The sequence below is a fragment of the Alligator mississippiensis genome, chromosome 3, assembly GCF_030867095.1.
Source record: "Alligator mississippiensis isolate rAllMis1 chromosome 3, rAllMis1, whole genome shotgun sequence".
Taxonomy (NCBI): Eukaryota; Metazoa; Chordata; order Crocodylia; family Alligatoridae; genus Alligator; species Alligator mississippiensis.
Genome location: NC_081826.1, coordinates 116,285,093 through 116,310,195, shown reverse-complemented (window position 1 = coordinate 116,310,195; position 25,103 = coordinate 116,285,093). Strand labels below are relative to the sequence as shown.

The 25,103-nt window shown below is 41.8% G+C and overlaps 1 protein-coding gene across 47 annotated transcripts in view; it reads left to right on the top strand.

The window, feature by feature from the left end:
* Nucleotides 1–25,103, top strand: part of LOC102563423 (hypothetical protein) — a 718,626-nt gene that overhangs the window by 163,299 nt on the left and 530,224 nt on the right. For 2 of the 47 annotated variants that reach the window (XM_019490370.2, XM_019490368.2), the window contains exons 6-7: nucleotides 14,626–14,675; nucleotides 15,795–20,155. The exons of 43 other annotated variants lie outside the window; for them this stretch is intronic. In XM_019490370.2, coding sequence (XP_019345915.1) covers nucleotides 14,626–14,675; nucleotides 15,795–15,975 — 231 coding nt within the window. In that variant the 3' untranslated portion in view covers nucleotides 15,976–20,155. Of the gene's footprint in view, nucleotides 1–14,625; nucleotides 14,676–15,794; nucleotides 20,156–25,103 lie in introns of those variants that run through there. 2 more of the 47 variants (XM_014606692.3, XM_059724325.1) reach the window with 1 other exon arrangement.

Below are 25,103 nucleotides of genomic sequence, written 5' to 3'. Positions count from 1 at the left end.
TTCTTGTTTTTGCCATGTTTTAGAGTTTGTCACCCCTTGTACAGTTATTGTCATTCAAGGTGTACTTAGGAGTAAATACCAGAATAGGATTCCTCTTTCTGTCATGGAATTTTCCATCTTAAGGTGCGCCTCAAATGGTGTACTTAGGATTAGAAAAATATTTGGCAGAAGGAAGAGAAGATAAACATGCTTTTAAAGTAACTTGAAACATACTTTGTAAAAATGGGAATTTTTTTTATATATATATATATATATGTGTGTGTGTGTGTGTGTGTGTGTGTATATATATATATATATATATATATATATTTTTTTTTTTTTTTTTTTTTTTTTTTTTTTGTATTCCCTTCACTTTGCTAATGGCCTTTGCTGTACAGGGGGTTGTTATGGGATAAAGCAGGACTTTTATTGTAAAAAAAAAAATATCTTTTTTTCCCCCTCCTTTGTCAGCAAATGCCATCTGTCAAGTTATACCATTGTCTTTTCTGGTGTGATGGTCTCTTTAGGTTGGTGTTTGTGTTTAGATTGGGGCAGGGGGAAAGGATGCTCCTGCTGACAGAGCATACTATTTTTACGTGTGCCCCAAAGTAGATTATTTCAGATGCAGACCATTTGGAATAAATGTTTACAGAAATTGCTTTAGATCATTATAAACAGTAGAATGGGAGCTTGCTCAGTCTACTACAGGGGTTCTTAACTGCCAGCTTTTGGGCCAGATCTAGCACGTGGAGCAGTATAATCTGGCCTTGTGTACCCTGTGGGTATGGAAATTTGATGGTGTGGGAACTGTGGCAATTAACATTGCTGCTGGTTCCCTGCTGCCAAATTTCCAAGCCCCATGTAGCTGGATCAACCCCAGCTTGGCCAGCCTTGCCTGGAAGGATTGGGCCCAGTTCTTGCATGGTCTGGCCAGGGGCTGATGCCGCCATAGGGGGATGGGCTTTGGGTTATTGTGCCCACGGACGGTCTGACTTCTGGATAGACCTGGTACCGCTCGTCTGACCCATGGGCTGCAAAGATCAGGTGCAACTGTTCCAGTATAGTGGAACCAGATGTGTAACAAGCAGGGTTTGTGCCTTCGGTAAACACTGCTGGAGGGGGGGCATTGAGTGCTGGAGGGGTAATGATTCTCAGACTTAGAGGGGAACACAGGAGTCCTACTTATGCTAGGGACTCAGAAATAGTCCTCTGCTGCTGATGCAAGAACAACTGTGTGGAGCTGCTTTTGTTGCCAGGGCACAGACTCCACAGGGGTGAGGGTGCAATTACAGCACCCCTACTAAGTTAGCACCTGCGGTGGTACCCCACTTCTCCCTGCCCCCCTGTTATGCAACTGCATGGAAAATTGTTTTGTTTTTTTTAAATAAACATGGTTCTTAATGTTTACAGTGTCAAAGAAGCCATTGACCTTATGATTCAGGCTTCCTGCATTTTTGAGAGGTGGCTAGGGAAATGGCAAAAAGCATAAAAATGGTCATTGTCATTGAATTATATTCTAATTGGGCATCTGAAGCACAGTTATTTAATGTTTCCTTGCTGAAATTTGCTCTCTTCCTGGAACTGGAGTCTTTTAGTTATTCCAAGTCACTAGTCCATAGAGTGTATGCTTGGTGTATTCCAAACACGTATTCCAATCCTCTAGCTTTCACTTAAAGGTACTTTCTCTACACCTCTGCTCCACCAAACATTAATTGTCATTTTTTGGGTAGGGGTGAAGTGCCCCTCCCCCTCCCCACCTTCCAAGATTAAGTTTGTTATCATTTCACATTGCTGTGCTTCTCTCAATAAGTTTACTGCCAATCACAGTTTATTTCATCCTGAATAATGTAATCATACTGAAAAGGACACCTGCAGAAATTCAGTCTGGAAAAAGTCTTAAGTTTTACCTTTGTGACATGGAAAGATGCATTCCATCTCCCTCCAGAGTCTTGCTCAGATTTATCAGAACAACTGGGCAAATGCTGTAACTTCCTAGGTATAAGGCAAGCAAGCAAAAAACAGCACCTTCCTCCTCCCCCTATAATTTTATCTTTGTCAGTACACAATTCACTGGAGGAGGCCTGTGGAAATCCCAGGGTCTTAAAAGATTACCAGACATTTTTTAAATAGCCCTTACACTCCAAATATGGCAGATACTTCATTGAATAATTCAAAGAGTGTGTGAAGTGGAAGTTGGAAGGCTCTACAAAAGTTTGAATGTATAAGTCAGTGGTGCTCAACCTCTGGCTCCGCTCTGGTGGGGGAGGATGCGGGCTCAGGGCTCCCTGCTGTGCTGTCCTGCCCTGGAAGCCTCACTCTGGCCACACTGCCATGGCAAGGTGCCCCCTGCCCACCTGGCAGCAGCAAGGGGCACAACTGAGCAACTGCTGCTGGGTGGGCAGGGAGTGCTTTGCCATGGTGCCAAGGCTGGCACAAGGCTCCTGGGGGCAGGAAAGCAGGGAGGGGGAGCCCCAAGCCCGCATCCTTCCCCCTGATCACAAATCCGGGGGGGGGGGGTACGTGCACTGGGGAATGCATGCAGTGGCAGAGAGCTACCCACTCCCCTTCTTCCCCCTGCCACCTGGACGAGCCACCTGTGGCTCCCTCTTGCTCCCCGGCCAGGCCTTGTGGCCTGCCACACATTCCTGCCTTGGGCCCCATGTGCCGCCTTATCTGAGCAGTGCCCCCCAGCTGCCAAAGCTGCTCCACTTATCCCTTCGCTGTGGGGGGCCTCAATCTGCTCCCCCCAATAGACTACCTGCAGGCAGCTGGGGGAGCTGCTCTCCCCTGCTGCCTGGGCTGTATTCCTGGCCATGTACATGTGTGTGTGCACATCCTGCTCCCTGCAGCCCCTTGCAGGCTGGTATTCTGCCAGCCTGCAAGGGGAAACCTGCTATTTCTTGCATTTTTCTGTGGTGAACGGAAACCCCAGATTCCTATACAGTACTGTGAATCTGAGACGGAAGTTGTCCCGGAGTCATGCAGCCCAGGATCGGGATACAATTGTCCTATTTCAGGACTGTCCTGCCATTTGGGGACAGGTGGCCATCTTAACCATGCTTCCTCCTCCTCATTGAGGCTGGATCAGGGCTGGGCACCACCATTCCCCCCCCCCACAAGACCAGGTTGGGGCCAGACCAAGCCAAGCCCCTTGCCACTATGTTGCTGGATCAGGGTTGGGATGCCCACATCTCTATTCTGAGCAGCTGAATGGGGCCCTGACAGGTCAGGCCCATGGAGGGATCAGCCACTGCCCATCTGGCCTTGTGGCCAAAAGGTTGAGGAATATTGGTATAAGTCAGTTGATCAACTTGTATTCTTGCAGTGTTTTTTCTGGTTTTTGAGATTTTTCAGTGTAAGAGTAAAAGATGACTTTCCTCCTTTGCTGCAGTTTCTTCAGCCTAGTGGGTTCAGCAGAGACCTGTTTTGTCAAGTTAATTCCTAGGTCAAACTGACTCATCCTCTGTGAACTCTGGTGTCAATAATTTATGGTCTTGACTAATTTAATTGGAAATTCATGTTCCATATGATACTCTTAGAAGGCCTGATTGGGAAGAGTGCAAATCATAGAGAATAGAAGCAGGAGCAGTAAAAAAGGAATATAGAAAGGCAGGGAACGTGTAGAAACCTTTTTTGTTGTTCAGCAATGAAGTTACACTAGACCTCAGTTATATAGCTTACTAGAAAAGCTGGAGCCTCTAGACACACAGAAGGCTATGTACTTTGTTTGTTTTTAACAGATCCCTTTCTTGGTATTATACTATGGTTATTCCTAACTGTCAAACAACAGTGTTTTTGATACTGGCTCTGAGTCATTTTGCTGTCTAGGACATTATCATGGTGCAAGGGAGGATATATATTTGAATAAAAGGGATCAAACAGCAGAGCAGAGCTCCCTGCTTTAGTACTGAGCCATACAGTGCAAGTAAAATGAGATGTTTCTGATTAAATGACACTGATATATGGTATTGGCGAATAAAACCTGTGTGTTTGCATTACACATTCTGTCTTTTAAGTCTGCTTATTAGCTTTATATTTACATTGCACTCTGAGTCACGTTAATTATAAGGTGGTACATATCATAATCAGACCCTTTATGCAGGGGCTTTGCACAAGCAGAAAAATAGGAACCTTGAAAAAATAGGAAACTGCTTCCAAAGTTTGCTATGTCCAGAATTTTTTTTTAATTTGCTGAGCGTGTTAGGGAGACTAGAACATCAGTCTGAGAGCTGTCAATCTGGCTTAAAGCCAGCATGTTGAACTTCATCATCTTTGCGGCTGGCCAAGTTTCACTACAGCATGTTGCCGATTCTACTTTGATGCAGCAAGAGGGGTCTTAGTATTACAGAAATGGCTAGAAGGCTGAGTCTTTTGTTTTGTTTTTTAACAAAAAAATTAAACACTTTGAGTGGGTGGTTCGTTAAGCTGGTGGTACATTTGTGGAAAAGTATGGATGATGAGTAAAACACAATAACACCCTCCCCAAACCACAATATCCTCTTGGAAAGGATATTACTATTATCTGCTGCTAATCTTGAGAAAATTGCTCTAATGCCTCCCCTGTTGCAGAGATCACTGTGGCAATAGCAAAATGCTAAGACCACAACTTCAGTGAAAGACTGTAAGGACAGATGTAGACTATGACAATTACAGATGTGAAAGTTGTTTGACCTTTGCTCTGCCCCTCAGGCCAGCTGCAAAAGCCTGGGTGTCTCTGATTGGGGAGTCATGACCTTTACTGATCTAACTGAACTGTTCACACTGCACCTGCCTATGATTATGTATCATGTAAGTAAACAATGGGCCTTCTCACTCCTTTAAAAAGGTTTTCTCGAAAACACATCAGAGGAATTGGTGGTGGAGGAAGCAGCAAATTGCTTCATTTATTCAGACGGTTTAAAATATCTAGATGGAAATAACAATTGCATTCATTTGTTCAGTAATAACAAAAGCCTTGACCCGGGGTTGACCCAACATGCTTTTCTTTCCCTTGTTTCTGTATTCCACAGCCAAGCAAGAGAGCTGATCTGAAGCTCTGCCCTGTCTACAGGTTTGCAGGAAACAGTGACACTAGTTCCAGCCATTCTCCCCCGCTTTCCACTTATTGTTTCAGGATTTGTCAGAGAACATGCTGAGATGAGAGGCTGTATTTTTTTTGTCAGGTTGATGCTGAATGGAAGCAGTTGCTTTATTTAGAAGTGGGTAGGGAAGAAAAACGCTGGCTTAGGGTTAACACCCTCCTGGGGTTTACCTATAAATATGAAATGGTGTAAGAACACCAGACCCAAATGGAGCTTTCTTATTGGCTGCTGATGATGTCATATACGTGTCATTCTATCCAGTAATGAACAGATCTGTTTTCCTTATTTGTATGTATAAATTCCATTTCATAAGAGGATGTTTCTGTGTGATTATTGCACTTCTCAGGTGGTGAAGCCATTTAGGCCTTTGTTTTGAGACTGGCAGTAACTTGTCTTTTTCATCTATAAATGTATGTGTGTCCTTTTTGTGTGTGTGTGTGTGGAGTTTTTTTTAAAGTACATAGATGCTAGTTATTGATGTCTCCCAGCATTAAATGCTAATGTAATAAATTGGAGCTCTGAGCCTTTCAGTTGCACAAGGCCATCACCACAGGCTTTGAGAATGAGATTGTATGTTTGGAAAGGTAGGTGGGAAAGGCTTATTGGACTGAATAAAGTGCAGCTTTGCAGAAAGGTGCTAGTTTCATCTTCCCCTGCCTCTTAGATTCAGGGCAGAGCATGAGCTCTACAATGATTTCCTACCCAGCACAGGTACAGCATTACAGAATCTTGTGCCTCATAGCTGTTTTAATGTTGCATCCTAATAACGCATAGTGTACATGTCTTCACCATGCATATGACATCCTTGCACTGTTCTAGGTAGTGGGGAGTGCAGGTCCCCACACAAAAAGGAGATTCACCACAAATGGAAGAATGTTAATTTTTCATTTTGAAGTTTTGGATGTTGTGAGTTTTTTCCTCCCTGCCCCCCTCTTCCCTCCCCACTCCCCCTAGTCCTTCAACTTTCATTAACACAAGAGTGTTGTTTTTATTACTGGAAGTGGAGAAATACTTTGTATGGAAAAAAGGGTTTATTTTAAAAAGCTGTAGAATTATCTATATGAGTAAAGACTTTTAGAACATGGGGGCTAGAACACTTTTTTCTTTTTTTCCATTTTTAATAACAAACATATAATTCATAGTTATCACCTGACTAATAGATTTCTATTGATCTTTCACTCTGTAGTCCCTTGCTTGGTTCCAGGGAGCTACAAGGTCACTTCTATCCCTTTTACATGACTGTTCAAGAATATGTAGAATGCTATCATTTTACAGATTGCTTATTGGGATTAGCAAAATTCCAAGCAAGCAGGTGGTCTGACATCTTTAGAAACATTGAATGTATTGTTAGGTCTTATCAGCCCAGGCATCGCTCAGTTTCAAGTGGCTGATTCTATGGACTACAGGCCATTTGCTGGGTCAAAAGAAAAAAGATTAATGCTTGTCATTACAAAATATAATAGGCTCATAGGAGATATTCTGTGTTTCAGGTTAGATCCACCCCTCTGACAGGCTGTAATTATATGTGAGGTGAAACCAGAACTGATCTAAACATGCATAAGAATTTCAGACACAGCTTTTTGCAGGTGGTGACTTGGACAAGGTTAGCAACCTAAATCAATATTATTGCTTATTCAGTCTATGAGGGAAGGCACTGCTCTGCTGCCCCCTCTGCCTTCTTTTTCCTTTCTACTCCTCCTGCTTGATCTTGTGAAAGCTGTTTCAGACTGAGCAAGAAAGGCTATATCACTCACTAACAGGATACTTAATCCTACGCAGGTGCAGTTTGAGTAACTACACAGGGCCTCAAGGTCATGTTGGCTGCAAAGTCGATTGGACCCAAGCGTTTGCAGATGGTCTGAGTAGGAGTAAGATTCCATAAAGTTTCTCATCTGTAGCTTCCATGCTCTTCTCTCCCATCTCCTCCTCTTCCCTCTCCCCTCTTCTCTTTAGGTTTTCTCGCAAGGGTCTAATACAGTACCACAGCGGTTCTGGAAGCAGAAGTAAAGATCACTTTGAAACCAAACACTTAAGAATTGTTTATATTTTTCATATAAAAATGTAGTTGATTAAAAGCAAGCAGAAGACAGGTAGGCACATATTATTTCATTGATGTTGGTGGTCTGAGTTTAAAGCCAGTTCTTATATTTGCTTCCTCCCTCTATGCTCTGTGATTTTAAGACTTCTTTAAAAAAAAACACACACAAAAGCAGGATGTTGCCATTAGCTGTTTCTCTGCTCCAAATACAGCACTTATACTTCTTAAGTGTAGAGTTTGCCAGACCTCTTTACCTCATTCCAGTCCCAGTCCCATTGTTCAGCTCAAATATTGGCTCTTTGAAATGTTATTTTTATTAATTTTCTTATACTAAAGACAGTGTTTCCCCTCTGGAATTAGTTTGCCAAAGATTCCACCGACTCTTAAGCTGCCATGTTTCTTCTTTTTTTCTTAGGAATGTAAGGGGTGAAATCTTTGTCAGTAATATATTTTGGAAGGGAAGATTTAGGACACAGATAAATGATGAAGGATTGTTATGAGAGATGGCTGACCAGTGAATAAAGGATCCTAGCATCCTTTTTAGTTGCAACTTAATATTTTTTATCAAGAAAACTGCATTGGTTTTTGGGACAGAAAATGTCTAACCTCAGAATTGCCGGTAAGAACTGCGTTTTCCCTTGTGGGCTTGGAGGCTGGAAGCATGGAATTCCACAAATATATTCTGAGCATGAGCACAACACTATATTTAGGATCCGGCACTTTGTGGTAGAAGACTACGTATGGCATATGAGCGCCCACTTATGAACTAAGAATACACATTGCAGCCCAATTTGTCTTTGACTGATGTCATACTTAAGAGTGCAGTGCTAAAACATAGCTTGAGTTCCTCTTTTTGGATTCAGTTCTTTCTACAGTAAAAAACTACAAAATTTCAGATTTTGATTAATCTTGTTACCTGAACCTGGTCAGCTCCTGCCAGCATATCAGAATATAGGAAAAAATTAAGTTTTCTCCATAATGCATAGGATTTGTTTTAAAAAATTACTGAAACCAAACCACCTTTGCAGATGACAGCTAGGTTCTTGCTTAAACCTTGCTTAAAAAAGAAGTAAAAACTAACTGGACAGTGGTTGTAAAATGCATCCATTACTTTGGGGATTTCTTTTGCTTGGCAATTTTCTTCTGCCATATGAAGTACACCAGAGGAGTATAAATAAAAGTAATCATGATTTTTTTGTTTTGTTGTGCTTTTAAAAGGAAAAATAAACCAGCATTTTCTACTTCAACGAGGCTTTTGTTGACAATCTTGGGAACTGTCAAATTTAATGGAGACATTTTAATTGCCCTGTCGGCTAGGAAAGAAGTCACTTTGCAGCCTAAAATGTGAACGTGGAGAGTCGTCACATTCTTCGCTTTTCTGAATGGAAGTGCATAAAATATAAAGTGGTTGGAGAGTAGCAGCTTCAGCCTCGCTTATGAGCAAGACACTATGTGCCATTCTTGAAGTTCCTGTGTTTGTGCCCTGGCATATTACGGTACAGCAGGAGGAAATGCTCAGCTTTGTGAAATTCTTGTCATGCTCTGTCTTCAACAGCCCTTCATAAGGCTGGAGTCCAGCGATTATGGGTAGGTAGGGGAAAGGGTAGTAACTTTTGGGCCAGATTGCTTAGTAGGTTTTGGTCTCTCACACTTGTAGTTGTAATAGCCTTTACTAAAGTTAAAATACGAAATAACCAAAGGAGGCAAAGAAGGATTTTGCAGAGATCAGGGCACTGAACAAGGACTTGGGTCTGAGACCCATGTCAGAGTCCCTGGTCAATAACAGATGCCTGGTTTGACCTTGCTGGGTTTTGGTTGTAGCCATGTTGGTCTAAGGACATAGGCAGGCAAGGTTCTTTGAGTAGATGTGATATTTTTTATTAGACCAACTGAATAGTTAGAAAAAGTTCTTATCAAGTTTTCGGGTGCAATCACCCTTCTTTAGGCATAGATAGGCTATGTGCCTCAGTTCCCCATCTGTGTAATAGAATTAATCTGCCTTTCTTTACCAGGGTGTTGTGACAGAATCAGATACTACAGTAACTGGATCAATACAAATACCTGAGAGAGAGGAGAGGCCAGGATACAAATTAATCTAATCAATTTTTGTGAAATTTTATACTTAATTTTTTTTTAAAAATTACATAATGAACATCTATTATGTACATTGATACATAATTTTATATGTGCCAGTGGAGACTTCTTTCTTATTATTTCAACTATCCTCAGGGGATTTTCCCTTCAGTAACTTGGAGAACAAGCTCCACTTAAAGAATATTTATAGGATATCAAGTTAGGTATCTTAGTCTTATTTCACTTCCATGCTTCAAAGGAACCAGGTTTGGATTCAGAACAATGAAGTAATGGATTCCTAATTCCTCTCCATTTGGAAATGTTAGGTTTAAAAGAAGAGAAAATATTTTGTTTGTTGATGCTCTTCATTTTTTCAGTGCTGCAGCCAGCAGCGCTCTCCAGCACGTTTGCTCTTTAAGAGAAGGCTGTAAACTAAATAACCAAGAGCTTTCCAAAATGAGGCCAGATTAAAGTGAGAGGATTGGGTTGGTTTTTTTTCACTCTGCTGAAAAATAATGTACCTGCTCTTCAGATTGTTCATCCCAAAGACAAGAGCATGGTTATATGGCTTCTGGGTTTTTATGTAAGATCACTCGGTGACAAATGCTGGAAACTGGCCTTACAGTCTGCCAGTCAGCTGTACTGTTTGTTTTTTATAACAATCCATCAACAGGCCAGAGGTAGTCATTATGCCATCAAGCATTTACACTGAGCCCAGCATCCTAAATGAGCAGAAACAGTATTTTAGAACTGAGGTTTTTTTTTCCCTCAGCAGTACCAAATTTTGCTCTAATATTAGCAGTACTCATGTCTGAAAGCTTCTTACTAATGTAGTCAAGTAAAAACTTTGGAGAAGCTACCAAATACCAAAATGGAATAGATGAAATTCTTAAAGATTGAAGACTGCAAAGAGGAAGGAAAATGCTGAGAGTCTAATTGGACTTGCTATGAATGGTTGCTCATTTTACTTTAGGCCTCTTGTGCTTTGCTCCCTCATGCTGCAGATTTAAAAGGGTTGTCCAACATTTCTGCCTGCTTTGAGCAAAGGCTTTGGCATTCGGATACTCCAGGAGGCTTGTAATTCACTGAGATTCACAATAAAATGAAAATACCCAGCTACAGTCGATTTTTGGCAGCTAAACTTACTTAAAGTACTTCCATATTTCCAGAAGAGAGACCACTTGCTGATTGCATTTCTAAATTGTGGGCAAGTCATGCCATGATACCTATTTTGGAAAAAAACTTTCCGTAATTATTTTGTTATGTAGAAAAATAAACCTTTTTTATCTGTGTAAGCCTTCAGATACATTAGCTCTCTGTTGGCAAGACAAGGAATCTTTCCAAGGCTGGGCAGGGGGGACGGGGCATTCTGAATTCAGGGTTTGCTTTAGTCAGTCAGTCAGTCATGATAGAATATTAATATATTTTATGATTAAAATCAAAATAGTGTAAAGAATAGGACCAGTGAATGCTCTAAAAATTCATTTTATTTAAACATCACAGATTTTGGAAATACAGAAACAATAATAATAATATGTGGTTTCATTCATTAGTAAACCACATTGGTTTACAAAGATCCAGTGACAGTGATGCCCATGCTGCTAAGCCATAGTTTTAAAAACACCTCCCCTCCAATCCATTTTGTACCACTGCTTGCTCTGTTTTTAGTTACCATAGAGCAATCTATATGCTTGAATTGTGCATGTGTTGGTGTTGATGGTGGTATTGCCTGAGGTGTTTCTAAATGCAAGACAAAGGAAGATGTTTGCTCTGTGGAATACAATATGCTGGAATATGACAGATTTTTTGACTCTTCAACCATAATTTTTTTGGGGACATGATAGTATATCAAAGAGAGAATTAATTAGGTAGGGGTTTTTCCTAACAGCTGGTGTTCATGCTGTTGCTGCTTCTGCTGTTGGCTAGCTGTTGTTTTTCATAAATCACCCTGTCAGGGAAAAAAAATTAAATCCAGTGAAACTATGGAAAAAAAGAAGTCATGGCTAGGGAGAAGGAAATCAACATCAAAATATTTAACTACCACCCAACAAGTTCAAAATCCTCAAGAATTTCCATTTTCCTTGGCTTGTTTCCTTGGCTTTTAGCTTGGAAAAGAAACTTGCCTAGATGGTTATATTTAAAAAAATAATTTCATTTATTTTTCTGGATATTGAAAAAAGTAATAAAGGAACTAAACCGGAAATGTGTCCTGTCATGTGGCTTATGGTTCCATCTCCAGCCTTAATACAGGCCTTTCCACCCCAGGGAGCTACTGTAATGCATACAAATGAGGCCTTTCAAGACCAATCTGTGATAGGGATATTTTCTCTCAATTTCACTTTAATCATGCCAACTCTCATTTGACATTTGGTTTGCACAAGTAACTTTACAAGTTCTGTGGAGCTATTGTTTCTAGCACAGTTATTAAACAATGACGGGGGATTGGAAAGGGAGGAAGGAATCATACCTCCCACACAAACAGATGCCTCTTTCAGCCTATGTGCAATAGTACTGCATTACCATTTCACATACTTTTCCAACTGACAGACCACACAGTTTCTGAGAACAACTCCAAAGTCCTGTGGGTCCTCTTCTGTAGCCCGTAATGACTAGCATTAACAAGTAGTGTCAGTATGTTGGACAATGGTGGAACCAGGGCCTAAGAAAGGAATTAAATGAAGCTTGTGTTGCCGTGCTTCTAAAATACATCTGTTTTAATTTTTTCAGCAGTCATTATTTACAAACTCACGTATTAGTGTTTATAGTGTAAGTGTCTCTAACAAAACCTTTTGATCAAACTTGACTGGTTCATCTTGTTCTTAAATTCCTTTTGAAGAAGATAAAAATAAATCTCAAGGACCACCATGTCTTTCCCAGGGGAATTCTGTATTTTCACTTCAAGGTTTGTATTGACAGAGCGCGTTCTTAAGCAACAAAACCAAATTAAGAAACAGCCCAGATATCTTCCCAGTATTTCAGTATAGTTGGTTGGAAAGTCATCTCTCCTGAAATGTAGACAGAAAGATTTTGTTTGACATTTCTTGCAAGTACCTTGAGTTTCCATGTGCACTGTACGTACCTGGGAGGATATCGGCATGAATTCACTAACTTCTTTCCTGAGTGAATCAAGATGATTTTTTGCTTGTATATAGAAAATGCACCTGGATTGCTTTAAGAGTGGAGCATGAGCCCTTGTTTTTTAATTTTGTTATGCATGAAAGGAAGGAGGAATGCTGTTAGGGTAAACATCTGGTTTTAGCAAATCACTTGTGTAAGTGGTAGGAGATGGTCATCTACTGAAAATACATTCTTGCTCCTGTGCTATCAATCAGTTATGTATATCTTCTGTGTTGGCTGTGTTGAGTAGCATTGTTCTTCTGCACTGCATGGGATGAATTAAGAAAAGAGTGCCCTGTGTTTCACCTTCAAATCCCTCTTCAGGGATTATACGAACAGGTCATATACGAACTGAGTCAGAAAAACTAATTCCACTTGTACCAGTCTACATGGAGGGCTGATTCCTTTCAGACTCTGCTTTGGCTTGAACTGCAGCATTTTGTCAAACTGTAAAATTCCTTCGTGTTGGTGTAGAACAGAGCTCCTCTCCCCATATGGTGTGTGATTACAAGATATTTTATGAAGTCACTTTAGAAGAAAAAGGTACTAAAGGGACGGTTAGCTCCACAAATTCTTTTCAGCAAGGCCAGGATTTATCTAAATCCTGGGCTTTAGAGGTCATGAAATGGAGGCAGTGGCACTTCACTGATCTTTTGTCTTGGCAGCTCATGTTTTCGACTAGTATTATTCACCCAAAAAACCTCAACCTACTTCATTCCTACCTGTAATCATTAAAATTGTACATCTGTTTCAGCAATTGTAGTCTGGCAACTTTTGTAGGATTTTAAGACAGATATCTCCCCCCCCCCCCTTTTCTAGGCTCCCAGGAATAGCACCACAATGTTTATTCAGGGTTGATTTGAAATTTATAGCAGTCTTTCTACTTATCTCCTAATCTTGGGTGTGATGCTGTCAATGGTCTCTAGTGAGATGCTTTAAGAGCTAATTTACCATAACATTTTTATTTTTCCTTTTTGCAGTAGAAGTTTTTTTTTTTTTTTTAATTTATTTGTAAAGGCTGTTGTGGTGCCTCTAGGGAACTGTAGTAAGAAACGGTTCTAATTGCTAAATCCTGGCCAGACTACACCTTTCAGAATGCATCTTAATCTCTCTTTTTGAGAGGGGAAGTAGTCCACTACAGATGATATAATCAAGCTGCGGGGCTGCGAGGAATGGCCTATAGCTCTGAAGAGGCAATAGGACAACATTACAAAGAAACCTATTTTATTTTTTTTATGCACGATACTGGGTTTTTGGTGTTTTTGTATTTTAGAAAGAAGTGAAAGAAATTCACAAAAATGGATACTTCTCAAGAAAAGCATTGCTTAGTCAAATACACAATTTTACATCAAAAGTGGTATTGTTTTCTACCATTTTACCTAGTATAATCTGTTTTCTCCTATATATTTTTATTAATGTTTGGGAGGAATGCTTTTTATCACATGATTTCTCCATGCTGTACAATCATTGCTAACCTTTTAAAAAAAAAAGACCTTGTTTTTCCTGGTCCGTCTAAAATTCTGCAGACTGCAGTAGCCAAAGTATGATTGGAGGAATTGTCAATTTTTCCATGATGTGTACATGGCAATTGGCAGATGGCTTAGAGAATTCTCCCTTGCATACCGTATTAGGCTATTACATTATTTTTCTGTGTTGCAATTATGATTGTGTCCTAGTTCAGACACAGCAAAGAGGTAGTCCCTGCTGCTAAGAAACACTTCTTAGTCCTGATTCTTGATTTGGTTGGTCCAGCAGTTCAGTCATTTTGGTGGTAAAATTAATTTAGCTTTCTCTGGCTACAGTTTTGTATTTTTGTAGTAAAAGCTATTTTTTTACTCATCCTACTGAAAACTCCTTAAATTATAAAAAGGAAAATTTTTTTAAGTAACTTATTTCACAGTTTTTTCTGTTGGCTTATTTATTGTTTATCAGGGAGTTTGCAGTAAGATAGCAGTTCCCAAACTGTGACAGATTGTGCACCATGTATTTAAAATAATACAATCTTAAGTACCACCAGCAAATTTTTTGTCATATAAAGTAATTATAATAAATCTGTTAACATGTACCACTGACAGGTTTTCTACATACCACTGGTGATACCCATACCACAGATTGGGGACTGCTGCACTAAGAAATTAGTCTGGAAAAGACTCTTGATGGGTCATGTGTAGCTAAGCAATATTTCTTTGTTTTAGGCTTTCAGCTCTGACAGGGAAGAACATGTAAAGTCCTTGCCATTGCTTGTTTTGACTTACTGAAAAAATTATGAAAATATTTCTATTAATGTTTGGCTTTTAATCATAGCATTTTCTTTCTCTCAAAATGGCCTTGCCTTAGCTGGGAGAAGAGCTTTTACACAAGGATATTTCCCATGCGATGTTCCCAAGGTATGTTGTTGTATGAATGGAGGGATGTGCCTGGGCTCTGGTTGTAAATATTTTCTCACTAATGAATGACCAACTAATGCCCACAGTGTGGATCGTATCTTCCCGCAGCAATATCTCAAAAACAGCATTGTGGGGTGAGAAGGGTGGGGGAAGGACTCAGAGTAGCTCCTTCTAGACTTTTCCTGGGATCTCCTTGTGGGTGTCTGTGGCTCACTTTCAGAACTTCTGGATTTAGAGAGATTTGTAGGTGGCCAGGATAATCTGTTACCAGCTCCCTGATACTACAGTTCCATTGGGCTCGTGTCATTTTTCCAAGGGATACCCAACTGAAGGCTGCTACTAGCATCTGCCCCTTCTTCTTGAGCAGGATTTTTAAGTAGAAGGAAGCAATGGGAAAACAGATGAAGACTTTTCTGTCTGGCCAAAAGTCCTTGACCACATGCAGGGCTGCTAGGGAGACCTTGCTTATTCAGCAGCTTATATTGTATGGGTGAAACCCACATATGGAAGGTCTTCTGTTTTTTTTAAGTACCTTTGTAAACTAATAGAAAATCAGGATGCACTCTGAATTTCCCATTCAGGGTAGGGCTGGGAGGCTGGGAACTTTGCAGTGCAACAAGGCACAGATGTGGAGAAAGTATTTTATTATCTTTTAATTACATTATAGTAGAAACTAAGGGCCCCAATTGGAACTGTAGCCTAATTTTCTTGGATGTTTTACAGGTACATAGAAAAAGATAGCCCCCTTTCCCAAAACACTTACAGCATCCCTTAAGATGAAACATGACCAATGGAAGTAGCTAACAGATGGAGAGAGGTGGGATGGTAACAGTAAAGGGAAAGGATTGTTGCAGATCTAATTAAATGCATAGCTTTCTGAGTATTTCAAAAGCTATAAATATGTAGCAGCCCTGTATTTGCATCTGTGTGATGCTCTTGGGCTCCAAAGGTTGGTTCATGTGGGGAAGAAGAATAGTGACCAAATGATGATTTTAGATGCTTACAGTAATTAATCTGGCAAAATTACGTAAAAGGCAAATCCCCATACACAAAAGTGTATAACAACAACTTCTCTAGACATGAGTTGCTAATAAAATAATCGTGTTTTATTTATTGCAGAAGTCAGTTCCATAGGCAGAAGAAGGCAGACTGTCTTTCCACAGTATTTCTGGTAGTCTGTATCAGCAGGAAGGAAATGAAAAACTTTATTCATCATGGACCTGATTCAAAGCTCAGGAAGGCCTATGTGGTAGAAGTCTTTCCATGGACTTTAGTAAGATTTGGATTGGGCCCTAGATGAAGGTGTCTCCAAAAAGTAGCAAAGAAACAATCAAACTGAGAAGCCAACTTCACTGATGGTTGATTTAAACTAACCAGGTGTGTGGTACCAAGAACAGTGTAGCTGTGGCAGAATAGGGAACATGTGGGCTGCAAAAAAAAAACCATCCAAAAAGTAGGTAAACGGTTCTTTGCCCACACAGACCTCTGTGTTGTCCTGGCTACTCTGCTCTATCTCTGTTTTTTCTGTATTGTCCTGCCTCTGCTACCCAGCCGTTTCCAGGTCTCATCTTTCAGGCCTATCTTCATTTTCTTTTTCTATATCTTTAATTCTTCCATTTCTCTGTCAGTGTTTTAGCTTAACTTTTCAGTAAGATACATTTTGCAAGAAAGATAAAGTAGAGTTCTACTTCACTTAGTATAGTATGAGGCCTTCAACTTTTCAAAGTAAAATGAGGGGCAGATACAGCACCCAATGGTGTTGGGGCCAGTGCAGGGTCATCAGATTTGTTTTCATAGTTTCATAGTTGGTAGGGTCAGAAGGGACCTGAGCAGATCATCAAGTCCAACCCCCTGCCATGGGCAGGAAAGAATGCCTGGGTCAAATGACCCCGGCACGGTGTCTTATCTAGCCTCCTTTTGAAGAGCCCCAGGGTAGGAGCTAGCACCACTTCCCTTGGAAGTTGGTTCCAGATCCTAGCCGCGCTGACAGTGAAGTAGTGCCTCCTGATATCTAGCCTGAATCTACTCTGTCAATTTATGGCCGTTATTCCTTATTACTCCCAGTAGTGCTCGGGGGAACAGGGACTCTCCCATTGCCTGCTGGTCTCCCTTGACCAGTTTATAGGCGGCCACCAGATCCCCTCTCAACCTTCTCTTGTGGAAGCTGAACAGGTTCAGGTCTCGTAGCCTCTCCTCGTAGGGCCTGCCCTGCTAAACCCTGATCATACGAGTGGCCCTCCTTTGGACTCTCTCAATACTGTCTACATCCTTCCTGAAGTGTGGCACCCAGAGCTGGATGCAGTACTCCAACTGCGGTCTGACCAGTGTTGCATAGAGGGGGAGGATCACCTCCTTGGACCTGCTCATGATGCATCTGTGGATGCATGAGAAGGTGCGATTAGCCTTCCTGACCATGTCCCCACATTGGTGACCCATGTTCATCTTGTTTTATCTTTCTTTTTCCACTGCCCACTTCATACCTTGCAGGATCAGCAAAAATAAATGCTTTTTTTATGGTACCCTCTGAGGAGAGCTACTGAGCCTGAGACCACTAAATCTGTGCTGTTCTTTCCAATAAATTGTTTGCAAATCTGATCAGTTTTGCTCTTGCTTAGAGCACATGGAACAGCAGTGAAAGTGGCAATGATATTGTAAACCTCTCTTTTGTGGCTACTACAGCAGCAGCAGCTTAGGTTCTGGTTGTCAGAATAGCTGTGTCCTCACTGATGGAAAAATAGTGTTTTTACAACACGATAACTAATGATCATTCATAACAACATAGCAGAGACATAGGAATTAAGTTTTACAGTAAGGTAAACTAGGTGCAGTTAACCATAAATGATTGGTGGAGTACTGTGCTGACTTGCCTACTTATCTTGGGGTTAAACACAGACTTTGCCTTGCCTGCACTTAGTTTTTTTTTTCAGTTAGATAACTAAAAGTGATTGCAGAGAATATTGTGCTTCAAGTTTGATTATTTCACTTTGACTTTCAGGATTTCATATTAAAATATAATAAAAAGCCCAAATGTTTTGACTTTTAAGATGCAGCTCAGTTTTAATTTTGCCAACATGATACATTTTTTAATTATGTTTGTTGGCAGAGATGTGCATGGGGACCAGGCAGAATTCATGGGGAGACTACCAATGTATGCAGTTTTTCATTATATCAGTTTACACCACTGTGAAACAATAAATGTATTGAGTGCATTTCCCAATGGTAGATCAGGGCCTCAGACCACAATGGGGAGGGATCTCACCTCCATCCATTTCTGTCACCAGCACCCCAGGCTGAACTTCTTCTCTCACCATCCAGTGCAATGTACTATCTGCTTGAGTAGCAGGAGGCCTGATGAAGTCATATGCGCATCACAGGAGAAGAAGGGTACTTAAATAAACAAAATAAAGAATCTAACAAGGTAGATGTGTTTTTAGATGTGAGACTGTGCTAAGTTTCATCAAGTTCATAGTTTCTGTGACCTTTTTGATTGCTGTGACAAAATTGTAGCCTTCAATAAATGCTATTTGAATGCAAAATGATAACATTCAAACAAGGATATTCAGACTTTTTTGGGTCAAATTTCAGTGAAATTGGAATGCTGGAAAAGAACTGTTCAGGTTCTTGCACTCTGTGCGCGACTAAGCAACACCGGTACAATGATGGACCTTTCAGAAGGTCCATCAGTGGATGCAAGTTCAGGCAGGGGTTAGATATTTTTTAAGCTCTCTGTGCCCTTTCAAATGGCTGTGTCAGAGTCATTTCAGTGCCACAGTGCTGCTTCCTTTTTTTTTAACATAAAAAGTGATAGAGTAGTACAATTAAGGACTGTTAACTTGTTTCACTGAGCAAGGCTGTGAGAATTAGTGTGCTCTTTTGACACAATCGCACAGCAGACTGCTCTACATGTGGAAATGGTGTTAAATGTCAAAATAAAAGCCAGTGGTTTTTACTTTTTTTTTTTTATCACTCACTGGCAACTATTCAGATGCAGTCTATGTAATTATACCCAAAGGAGAGAGATCCCTATTTGTCACGAAGGCATCTTTAGTGCTATGAGTGGATGCTAATAGCACATCAGGGAAGAGAGTGTATGGTGTTTTATTAAGGTTCGTTTGATCAGCTTTAAGTAATGACTTTAATGATTCACCAGTATTTATCAGGAACTGGATTGTTTTGTAGTGTTCTAACTTAGATCATCATTCTTAATATCTAGTCCTGAGGTCACAAAATAGGAGGAGTTGGTGGCTTGCAAATGGCTGATGAGTTTAAAAGACTCTTCTTGGGTTTAAAAGATGATTCTTTGAGGCTTCATTTCAGCTTTTGTTGATTTTTTTTTTTCTTGCTGCAAGCCAAAGTAGAAGTGCTAAAAAAGGATCTGACTAAAAAGGAACTAATGTTTAAAATATTCGTAGCACGTAATATGGGGTTGATAAGATGCTAATGAAGAAAAATATTAGTAGATATCCTCTGGTAGAAAGCTCATTGAGTGTTGTAAAAAGAAATACATCAATCAAGCCCCTTGCGACTGCTGTTTTGACCACGGTTTCTGGTGCTGAGTTACTGTGGACTCTACGGATGTCTTTACAGGTGCTCCAGGGCAGGGGCGGCATTTTAATTAGAGCGGCTCTTGAGAACTGCTCTTATGAAAGCTCCCACAGCGTCTTGTGTATTCATCATCCTGCACTACAAAATGGCAGCAGGGGCGCTTTAACTAAAGCTCGTTCAATGGCTTTAGTTAAAGTGCTTCTGCTGCCATTTTGAAGTGCTGGAACACTGAATACATGTGATGCAGAGGCTGCTGGAGCATGCTAATTAGTATGCTCCAGCAGACTCTATTGATTGAGTCTGTGTTGATATGTGCTAATTGGCACACACCAGAGCAGGCATCTGGCACACGTATAGGTACACTATGACTAAGTATAGACTGTCAAAAAGTCTGAGGCTGAATCAATTCAATCTTTGCAGGTTAGTCTAAGCTGTGTAGATTGGACTGATAAGCAAGTGGACAGACGTTCACTTTTGATTCCAGAAATGCAGCCACATGCCTGCAGTGGCCCAGCCCAGGAGCTGGTGGGGGTGGGGGTGCTAGAGCACACCTCACTGCTCAGCTGCAGCAGACATCTTGGGCCCAGACTAGCCCACCTGCCCTGTGAGGGGGAATTTGTGGGGGAGGTACAAAGCATCCTGGGATGCTGGGGGATTATGAGTTGATTTGCATCTGGAGGGGATCTGGGACAGGTTCAGTAAACCCATTTAACCTAAATCAGTTAAGGGTGATACTGCAGCCATCCAGGTTTATCTTAAACCAGTTTTGGCCATTTTGAAAGGGGTTTATGTGCACTGAACTTCTGTTTTACAGATTTGAACTGGTTTCTGATCACTTACACCAGTTTATGTCTAATTTCTGTCCCTAGCCCAGCGTTTGCCAGGCTTTGTCACTCTGCAACACACGTACATGGCCTCCCCTACCCCATGGCACACCGGCCGAGGGAGGGGGTGGCAAGTGGCTAAACGCCACGGAGTGGGGGGGAAGGAGGGGAGGGATTGGGTGGCGAGTGGCTGAATGCCACAGACTTGGGGGGTGGGGGGGAGAGTCGGTGGTGCGGTGTTTGAATAGCTGGCTGGAGCCATGCCCCCGCATCTGTCCAGTTGCCTGCAGCAGGTGGGCGTAGCTCCACTCAGGTGGGGGACGTGGCTCCAGCCCCAAATGCTACCGCACACCTGGATGTGCCATTGTGCCATGGCACACAGGTTGGGAAACGCTGCCCTAGCCCATGTCTCTGGCTGCCTCCTTGTTGAATCTGATTTTGAATTACTGATTCCCAAGTCTGTGCTGTTGTTTACTTGCCATGGATATTCATTCCTTTCCTTTACATTCTTCAGGTGCTTAAAGATTGAGCCTGTGTTTGTCAGGTGAAGGTTTAGACAAGTCGGAAGTAAAATAAGAATAAAGTCTTTGTCTAGATTTTTATCTTAACCCAGCAGAGAGAAACGGTAAGAGAGGAGTCTTATGCTGGATGGTCTTGATATTAGATGCTGCAATGAGCACATGTTCACATTGGAGAGCAACCTGAGGAGAGAAAAGAAATCCTAAGATTCTGAAATGAATTGTCAGTTCAGCCAGGTGAGAGGCTCATTACTGTTTGAAAAGTCCCCCAGTAAACCTTTTTGGGGATTGTTTATTTTAAAATCAGAAGTAGATAACAGTAATGAAGTCTGGAATACCTTATTCAGTGTGTAAAAGTCCGATTTATGCATTAATAAAGGCCTGATGGAAGTAAAGCCTCATCACTCTTTATACTCTGCCATGTATTTATTTGGTTTTCACAATCCAGGTGTGTAGTGGGACTTGGAGACCCGGAGCATTCCAGTGACATGGAACAGTTTATAAAGAAGTGCATTAATGGAGCTGTGACTGAAGTGATTTCATAGTTTACTTTTAGATGCTACAGATCTGAGCTCACTAATGGAAGGAAGGGGCAGGAGGGGAAGGTTTGCTAGGAGGGAGGTTAAGCTGAGGTTATCTGCACTTTTCCTCATGCTTAGAAGAGTTAACAGAAAAACTCACTAAACTCTGTAAACATACACAAGCCTAGCCCTAAAAACACATGGAGATCTCTGAGCCTTTAACGTCAGCTGAATCCTAAAGAAGCATACCCCACTTTTTTCCAGCATGCACTGGAAGGCTAGTAAATATTATTTCTATTTCCAGCTGATGGTGTGGAAATAGGAATTACATTTTCTCTTTTCTTACCAGTTGTAAACTTTATTATAATATTATCATGTCTTTCCAGCTCTCAACTACCACAAACTTTATAATTGGGCCAATTCTGGCACTCCTTGCCCCAGGCAGAACTCTTATTGAAGTCTCTTGGAATTTTCCCTAAGGACTTAGTGATAACTGCAGGATTTGGCTCATTTACTTCGAAAGGCAGCAGTGTTTAAATAGAAGTTTCAGCAGCAGCTTGATTTGGCAAAAGTAACTTTAGCAGTGTCTCTAGTTTCATGGAGATGGAGGATTTTCAAATTTGAGTGGTTTGAGATTTGCATGTTGAACAGTGTCCTGAGAGGAGATTTAAAATGCATTTTGGAGTTCTCTGCTAGCTCCACACTTTTTGATTATCTCTTATTTTAGGACAAAATCTGGAAGAGGTACATTTCTTCTCCACTCCTTCATACTTAACCCACAAGCTTCAGACAACAAGATGAGCCATTATTCTTTTGAAAGGAAAAGTTATGACAGCTAGGTTGTTATCGGGGAGAACTGATTATGTGCAAGTGGCACGATAGAAGTAGCTGATTCTTTGCGGCATTAACAAAATATTACAGGAATAAAAACGTTGCCTTAAAAATAAAACATTATTTGATTAGGCATTGATTAAACAGGATCAAAGTGAAATCTGCTCTTGAAATGTATTTGCATAATATTGTAGATGTGACCCCAGGCTTCAACACAGAGTAGTGCCGTGCTTTCAACAAACTGTCCTTTCTCTGCAGGGAGGTGTACTCTCTAGAGCAATGGTTTTCAGCCTTTTTAGGCTTAAGACACTCCTTTTAAGACTTCAGGCAGTGCTCTATAAATTTTGTGAACTGTGTGGCATCCTATTTCAAACACTACTATATTTCTTCACGTACAGCACATACCTTTCACTTCCCAAATTGGGGTGCATGTATTAAGTGGGGAAGCTGTTTTCTTCACTGAAAAAGAAGCATGTCTGGAACACTGCACGTGCCATGCAGCTGTCAAGATGGCCCCTTGTGTCTGCTTAGCAAGCTAACGGAGTAGAGTCCTGTGTTAATGCTCTTACAGCTGTAGTGATTGTCTGAGCACTGTAGCTTAGGCCTGAAGCAGCAAGTGGGCTGCTGGTAGTATCTTGATGAGGTTTGTGATGTGGAAACAACACTTCATTTACATGAACTTATATAAAGAACTACTTACAGGGGTGGTGTCAAAAAATACAGGTGACAGGCTGGATACGACTCATGGAGCTCTATCATCTGGCCCCTGGTGCTTCCCTTGGGTCTCAGGAGTGACCCACAGGTAGCCTGCAGAGGGCGTGCCAGATGGCTGTCCTTGGTGTCCACTCCAGCATGCATCCCGGAGTGGCGGAGTGGCCACTGTGCAGTACAGACCGGGAGCCACTGCAGGGCTGCAGCTGCCCATGTTAAGCTTCTGTTCCATGACAGGCTGGATGCATGACCTGGGGTTCCCCTGCTCAGGCACTGCACCCCTGGTGCTGCGTGAGGAAGATGCAACCTCTGCCTGGCCCACAAGCCCTGTTGGGGCCCCAGTGGCAGGAGGGGGGATGGTGTGAGCAGCAATGCAAGCAGTGCCAGCTGTTTTACCTCGTGCACATGGAGGAGATGATCAAGGTGGATAGGATGGGATGGGCTTGGTACGCATTGCCCAGGGTGCAACACAGCCTTGGGGTGGCTGAGCAGGACAGCACTGCACGTGACATTCACTGTGGCTGCTCCAAAACATGGGTGGATTTGGATTGTGTGTCCAGTCTGGCCTCTGGGCTGGCCACACACCACTCATCCAGCCCACGGGGCTGGATGAGTTTGTCCTTGGTTTACAGTAAAGAAGTAACAGTCTTGTTACCACCCTTGCAAGGGTTTGAGGCCTAACCTTGTGTGATATAGGTTGCTGACAGATGTTAAAGGTGCAATGGGATATGATGCACCATCCCAATAACCACACCTCCTGCTATGCTGCATGTGCATCGTGATCCTGGGCTCCCCCTGCACTGCTGAAGAACAAGCTTTGTTCACTCATGCTCCTGTGGCTGGGAGTCCTGATCAGAGGATTGGGGTTCCCAATTGAAGGAGCACAGGGGATCCCTTGACTCCTGTATGCTCCTGCAGTTGACAGTTCCAGTCAGCTGATTAGGGGTCCCAGGTGAGGGAGTGCATTGGGCTAAGGACAGAAATTACACATAAACCGGTATAAGTGATTGGAAACTGGTTCAAATCTGTAACACAATGCTTTAATACACCTGACTTCTGGCCAGGGCCACTGCAGGTATGTGGCTGCATTTTTGGAACTAAAAGTGAATGTCTGTTCACTTGCTTATTGGTTCAATTTTCTCAGCTTAGTCTAACCTTGGAAGACTGAATCAATCAGGGCTTTCTGATTGTCTGTACTTAGCCCTGGATCTCTTGGCTCCCTTGTGTTCCTGTGGCTGGGAGCCCTTGCCCTTCAAGACTCCAGTGCCTTCCTGAAGGCTGGGAGTGCTGGTCGTCTGATTAGGACGCTCAGCCGGGAGAGCATGTTGGAGCCCTTGGTTCCCGTGGGGCCTGGCAGCTGGTAGCTTGGGTCCTGTGCACTCCCGTGACTAGGCGCCCTGGTCAGTTGATCATATACATGCATGTTCTGGGATGGACATATTAATGATCCATGGATTGTCATTATTTTGTTGTGGCAAGTGTTGATTGTTGCAGTAGTGGAGATGAGTTGACAGGTCTTGCATTTATTTTTAAGGCAGGGCTGGGTCCCATTAGATTCTGATGAGTTGGGCTGTCTGAGGGCCAGGAGTGGGATAGGGGAGGGTACCAGGAGCATTTCTACCAAAGTTTGGTCCTTTTTTTGACTAGGCTGTAACTTTTACTGGTTCAGGTGTGGGATGACAGGTGATAACCAAGGGCATGCAGTCAGTGGGTATTTTCTGGTATTCTTGAGTAGGTTACTGCAGGGTATTTGGGTGACTTTTTCAAAGATATGGTCAATTTCTCTGCTGGTGCATTGTTGCTGGGTAAAAGCAGTTTGCATTTTGGTGAGATGGGTGCCAGGAATTTTCTCCTCAGAGTAGATACAATGATTACTGCATTGTGTGCAAATAAGTTACAAACAAAACAAGGAAATATCAGTTTACTATTACCTAATATCCAGATCCATGTCCCTAAAAAGAAATGGATTCAAAATCCTTATAATTTATTGGAAGGAAAATACAACCCTGAAGCAAGGACTTGTATAGAGATTCTTGGGCTGCATGCTAGCGATAATGATCAGCTTAACCATCAGCTTTGATTAATGATGACAGAGGTGGATCTCGTTTGTGGATCTCCCTCATTGGTTTTAAATCATTATTCATTTATAGCTTCTTAAAAATAATTTAAACTAAATCTTATTAAAGTGTAATCAGTTTCAAGAGAGACATTAGGGATCCAGTGAGGGAAGACGTCTGTTCGTACATACATCATAATTTTCTTTCCTCCTTTTCCTTGGCATACTTGGAGGGAACCTCTTTGATGTACTGATGCTGAAAAAGGTGTCGTGGTAAATAGGGTTATTCTTGCTCTGTGGGGCATGGTGTAGGCCAGGGGCCAGCAATGTTTTGGGCAGAGTGCCAAAAACATCCACAATCTTAACTTGTAAGGTGTTGGCGTGCCAGGGTTGGACAGCGGGAGAGTCACCAGGGGCCCGAT